This window comes from Cucurbita moschata, unplaced genomic scaffold, assembly GCF_002738365.1.
Source record: "Cucurbita moschata cultivar Rifu unplaced genomic scaffold, Cmos_1.0 Cmo_Scf00002, whole genome shotgun sequence".
In the NCBI taxonomy this organism is placed as follows: domain Eukaryota; kingdom Viridiplantae; phylum Streptophyta; class Magnoliopsida; order Cucurbitales; family Cucurbitaceae; genus Cucurbita; species Cucurbita moschata.
Window position 1 is genome coordinate 4447976 of NW_019268518.1, and position 5986 is coordinate 4453961.

A 5986-nucleotide genomic window follows, 5' to 3' on the forward strand; every position below is an offset into this window, starting at 1 on the left:
GGGGGGGGGGGAGCAATATGGGCAATTTTTATGTGTAACAAGATGAAGTTAAACCTGAGGTATCAATAATCTCCTCGGAATAAGTTCTTCATGGCGTCGAGCACAGAATTCCCATGAACATATCTGAAAGGAATAACGATGGAAAAACATCAAGAACTGAATATTGCATACAGGTCATAAAATATTCTAAGTTGTTGAAAGCACAACCACAAACATGCTGACACGCAGAAAAGGGAGGGAAAGTATACTTTGCACAACCTTAAGGTCTGGAGAAAAAACAATTCGAAGTTGGCCATCCCGAACAACGCGAAGTTGCTCAAAAACACTTTCCTGTATTGCTTTTGCATAATCCAGGACGATCTCACCAGAAGCATTATGATATTCACGGGGCATGTCAAGATAAAGTAGCTCCTCCATAGTTCCACTTTCATACTTGATCTTAAAAAGCCTGGGAAGAACTTCAGCAGTTGCTTCTGAAATAGTAAAAAGAATATATATATATTCAAATTCCATCAAGATCAGAAGTCCACGAGAAAGAACCTTGAAGAAGTATCAATGAAAGTGCTCAACAAATGCTGTTAAAAATGAGCACGCAGCAGAAATTTAAAATTCAAATCAGTAGGCGTGATAATCGAACCTACCAAAGCCACGCCCAGGCTTGCGTTTGCATATTTCACAATGCCATGCATCCTGAAAATTTCAAAGAAAATGGTGTTTCTATTGCATCAATGACGAAATGGGGACATGTAAATAGTAAGCTTTCAAAGAATCTACGTTCAAATGATAATTCCAAAAAATTAAAGCAAAAAGAAAATTACATATTATTCCACATAACAAGTTTAAACAAATTTCTACTGCTATGATGCCAAAAAAATATAAGGACGCAGTGTATCTTGCAGAAGACCTGAGGAAAAACTCCAGTTGTTTGTCGCCCACATCCATACATGGAAACGCACCACTTCTTTTTGGCATGAGGTGCAAAGTACTCGTTAACAAATTTCCTCCAGAAATCTATGTTGTTGTCCTACAAACAAATTAGATTTGTCAGATAGTCCTCCCCTTGGACACGACAAAAGATTCAAAGTAATATGTTCCTACTTCAGGTCTGTTTTGCTGATGATACATGTAATACGTCAGACGCCGAGCACACATTCCAGGTTCATATCCTGGTTTTACGGGAGATCTTTGCGGAAGGTTCTGCTGTTGTAAATGTTGTTGCAATTGTGGCCGTTGAGGAGGCATACTTTTTAAGAGATGTTGTTGCTGATGTTGTTGTTGTAATTGCAAAAGCCTTTGTTGGTGCATTAAATTAATTTGGGCTGCCGCTGCCTGAGAGGACTGTCTAGACATATGCAGAAACTGCTGCTGTTGTTGATGTTGATGTTGATGCGAATGCTGATGCTGTTGATGCTGCTGCTGCTGCAGAAATAATGACTGGTCTGATTGTTGGGGTTCCATTTTTACTGGTGCCAAACCTCGCATCGAATGAAGTCGTTGTGATTCTAATTTCACTGAACCAAGATTTCTCAATGTTTGCAAATGCTGCTGCTGCTGTCCATGTTGATCACGGCCGGTCACTTGAGGCTCCAACTTTACAGGTCCAACACCAGTCAACCCTCGAATTGCTTGAAATTGTGATTGTTGATTGCTCTGAAGTGCTGAAAACTGTTCCATAGACTGTTGACTTTGATGGAAGTTCTGGGGTTCAAGTTGTTGTGACTGCTGCTGATCTGATAACAACTGGCTGCTAGAAAGGTTGGAAAATTGTGGATTCTGCCCTTGGACAAACGATACGGGGTTTGTCATAATTGATGCTACAAAAGATGATGAAGGATTATTAAAGTTCATTCCATTGCCAACACCAGAAAGAGGGTCTGGCTCTGCTCCGGTGTCAACACCACCAGGACATGGAAGTCCAGAATTAGGAGCCCCATTTCCAAATGATTGATTAAGGAGAGATGACACATTGGACATATTACCAAGCATATTCATACTATTGAACTGATTGCGGGGCGACACGAGTGAAGAAAAAGCCTGTGAAGGCAGCAGACCACCTTGAACTCCCAGCAATCCAGAATCAGATCGCAGAAGTGAGGGTGAAACAGACTGTGCACCACCACCCATAGGAGTAGGTGGCCCCGTAGTTACCATCTTTCCCAATCACAAGCTGAAATCACTCGCCAAAGACACGCCTACCTACAAAGTGAATACAGTTAACCTACGTGGGAAACTGAAACAAAGCTCAGCTCAGAGAGCATTCTTCCCAATACCCAACCCTACGGACTACAGGTTCATCATTTTGAAGCGATATAAGTGGATAAGTTAACGATTGAACACCATATGGTTCTGACCATTATAACCGCACTGTCTACCCGAGAAGATCGAACCTGGACGTTCCGTATGAATCTCTGTAAAAAAAAAAACATGGCAGATCCATTGTAAATTCAACATTCAGAAGAAAAGAAACTACTACAACCAAATCAAGAACACTGATCGATAATCATAATTTCATCAAAAGCACCCGAGACGAACTTCAATTTCTAAAAAAGAAAAAAAAAACAATTAAATCTCCAAGAAGAAATCCAAATCTGAAAACCCCATACACCACAGAAAAAAAAAATGATACAAACAACCTGCTAAGCAATTAAATAAAAACCAATCAATAAACTTCAGGTTCACCGCTCAAACAATGAACTCCCATGGTAAAAATCCCGAAGAAAGATTCAAGCAGAAAAACTGAAACCGTATGACATTCTTACGCAATCCCTGCTCATATGAGGGAAAAGAAAGCAGAGAATAGGCAAAAGTGAGAGAGAGAGAGAGAGAGAGAGAGAGAGAAACAAGTCGATCAAAGGACAAATCAACGATCCAAAACATGAAACAACACAACACCTCGCACGTCGGAATGGAAGAGCATAGAGGAAATGAATAAGAAAGGTATTGGTTGAAAGTGAGAAAATATAAAATAAAGAACATCAATAGCAGACCGAAATTGACTAAATTGTCGAGGCTTCGAAGTTACATCAGTAATTGAGTTTCCTTCGTCCTCCGCCGTCTCCTCCTCCTCCTTCCTCGTCTTCTTGCACCTGTTCTTGTCGTTCTTCCTCTTCTTCTTCCACTTCCTTGTCTTCTTCTTCTTCTTCTTCGTCCCAAAATTGATATCGGTGAGTATCAGATGAAGCTTAGAAGCACGCTCTGAAAATTCATGGAGGGATTCTCCCACAGAGGGCACGCCCTGCAACTTAGAGAGAGAAGGAAGGAGAGAGAGAGACTGTGTCCTTGCGGACGTCAAAATTATATTGGATTGGATTGAATTTTTTCTCCATTCTTTCTTTTTCTTTGTTCTGCGTCTCTCTCTTTCTCTCACTAGCTCCTAATGAAGTCAAATGGTTCATGCATACATGCATCCACACATCCATACATACATACATAACATAAAATAACATGTGTGGCGGTCCATGGTGCGCGTGAGGTAGGATTATATAGGTTGCGGTCCGGTGTCCCTATAACTCCCCCTCTACTTCGCCTAAATTACAACACTGCCATTCCTTTTTTATATTTTAAATATGGCATATGAAATTACATGTTTTTAAATTAAAGGAATTTTTTATTATTAACATTTAATTAAACCCTAAAATCATTAGAAAACAAAAAATAAATAAAAAAGTCAATTCTTTCAGTCTATTCAAACCCTTTTTTAATGTCTCTCCCAATTGTTTTTTTGGTCCCTCCCACTCACAAATATATTATTTTTACCTAACTTTTATTTTTATAATTACAATTTGTTGCTAACCTTTATTAATCTTATAATTACTCTTATCGTAGTTTTAAATTAAAATAATAATAATACACGAGCGGAATATGTTTTATAGAATTTAGATAAAAATTAAATTAGTTATTCTCCGTAGAATTTATTAAATGTGTTGGTAGACATTCTCATTCCCTATTTAGATAAGGGATTGAGAGAGATCGGAGAGAGATTTTTCTTTATTAGATAAATGAGTCCGTGTCCGGGCTTATTTTCCCATCACTGCCTGCCTAATTCCTCAACTAACTTACCCCGACCCTAGTGACTTTTTAAATTCCATTTTCAATTTTCATACATTTTCAAATAAAATAAAAAATCTCCCGTTTTTTCATTTATTTGATTTTTGTAATAACGATCGCTTTTTTCGCGTAATTAGTTTTGTGGTAATTAAACTAATTTATTTACGTCGTTTTGTTTTTGTGTCGTCATTGAGTTAATTCAACTATTAATTTATTAATCGAAAAAACTTAATTACTCTCTTGTTTTATTAGTCGAAATAAACTAAAAAAAATTATGTTATCAATTTTGGTTAATATAATTTAGATGAGAGGTGAAATTATTTGATTTTACGAGAAAGTGGTTCAACCTCCATTTCTAATAACACGTGAATCAACAAATTAATAGTTTATATTGAAAAATAAAATGATTATTTTTCAAAAAGAAGAATACGATGGCAAATAAATCACTCGTTTTCAATCGATTCTAATATCAAATCGTACCTCTTTAAAAATGATGCAAAGTCGTTTCTTTGATTCAAAAGTATACTAATCACTTCGTCTTAATCATTAAACTTTAAATAATACTCTAGGGTGAGTTTATTTATTTATTTATTTTTATTTTTATTTCTATAATAACTATTTTATTTTATCATAATTTTAACTTTATTTATTCGCTAATATTTTTTTTAATTAATTATTTTGTTACTATGATAATGTTTGTTAAATTAATCAACAAATTAATTACTTTGTTACTAATAACAAATTAATTATTTTGTTATTTTTATTTTTATTTCTATAATCAACCAATTATTTTGTTAAATTAATTATTTTAACTTTATTTTTTTATTTTTAAATTTATTATTAATTATTTTGTTACATGATAATGTTTTGTTCGAAAAATAAAAATAAAAAGTTATTGGTTGCGTGTGCAAGTTTTTTAAATAATTTCATGATGCTTGCACACCTTCCATTTTAATTTCATTTAAAGCCACAAATAAATATATAAATACTTCTTTTACTCCAATAAATATGAAAATATAATAGGTATAGAAATAGATATTTTATATTAAAAAAAAAAATACAATGCGTCATCGGAAAACATACTTCTTGATTCAAAAGTACGTCAAAAAAACATGACAATTATTTTTGTTAAGAATGATGCTCTGATACATGTTAAGAATGATAAACACACTGAGATTGAAAGTACATAAAAAAACATGGGCGGATCAAAATGGCTATAAGATAAAAAATTAAAGTTTTTATTAATGTTCAGAATCTTAAATAAAATACGAACTACCAACTAATACCTCAAAATAAGAAAAATATAAACTAACTAACAGAACGATACTACTTTTAGAGTCGAGATTTTTTTTTTTAATGTTTAAATTATACACGGTTTTACGTGGTGTAAAAATAATTTAATTTGGAAGATGTTTATAAAAAATTAAAGAGTAAAAATAAAAAATAAAAATAAAAATAAAAGGTTAAAAACGGAAAGTGAAATAGCGACAAGATGACTGGTGGGTATGGAAGGAAGGATATGAATCATTTCCAATCATGAATATTAGCCCACAAACATCAACATTATTTTATTTATTTATTTATTTTCTTTTTACATTTATACCCCTCCCCCGTTGGACGCCGCCCAGCCACACTCTCTGCCACGTCGTTCATATATATATTTTTTAAATAAATTTTTTTATCCTTTTTAAAAAATATATATATATATTTGTTAGGAGACGGCAAATCAGAAGAAAATTATTATAAAAACACACGTTTTTTTTTAATTATTATTTTTTTAAAAAATATTCTCTTATTCTTTAAATTTCAAAATATTAGTTTTATTTTTTAATTCTTAAATATCAAAAATACCCACAGAATTAAATATAAAAGTTAAATACTATATATAATATAATTCTATGTGTATATTTATGTTTATAATATAATTCTATGTGGATTT

General features: G+C 33.4%; 1 protein-coding gene across 7 annotated transcripts in view; it reads right to left on the bottom strand.

The window, feature by feature from the left end:
- The window catches only part of LOC111457728 (transcriptional corepressor SEUSS-like), an 8220-nt gene extending 4899 nt beyond the window's left edge, over positions 1–3321 (bottom strand). The window contains exons 1-8 of one of the 7 annotated variants that reach the window (XM_023100159.1): positions 2975–3319; positions 2352–2408; positions 1980–2196; positions 1099–1814; positions 905–1024; positions 642–690; positions 259–473; positions 55–123 (exon numbers count right to left, since the gene is read on the bottom strand). In XM_023100159.1, the coding sequence (XP_022955927.1) occupies positions 55–123; positions 259–473; positions 642–690; positions 905–1024; positions 1099–1814; positions 1980–2151 (1341 nt within the window). In that variant the 5' untranslated portion in view covers positions 2152–2196; positions 2352–2408; positions 2975–3319. Of the gene's footprint in view, positions 1–54; positions 124–258; positions 474–641; positions 691–904; positions 1025–1098; positions 2197–2351; positions 2409–2974 lie in introns of all 7 variants that reach the window. The other 6 variants (XM_023100152.1, XM_023100127.1, XM_023100143.1 and 3 more) reach the window with 6 other exon arrangements.
- Between the last annotated feature and the right edge of the window lie 2665 nt (positions 3322–5986).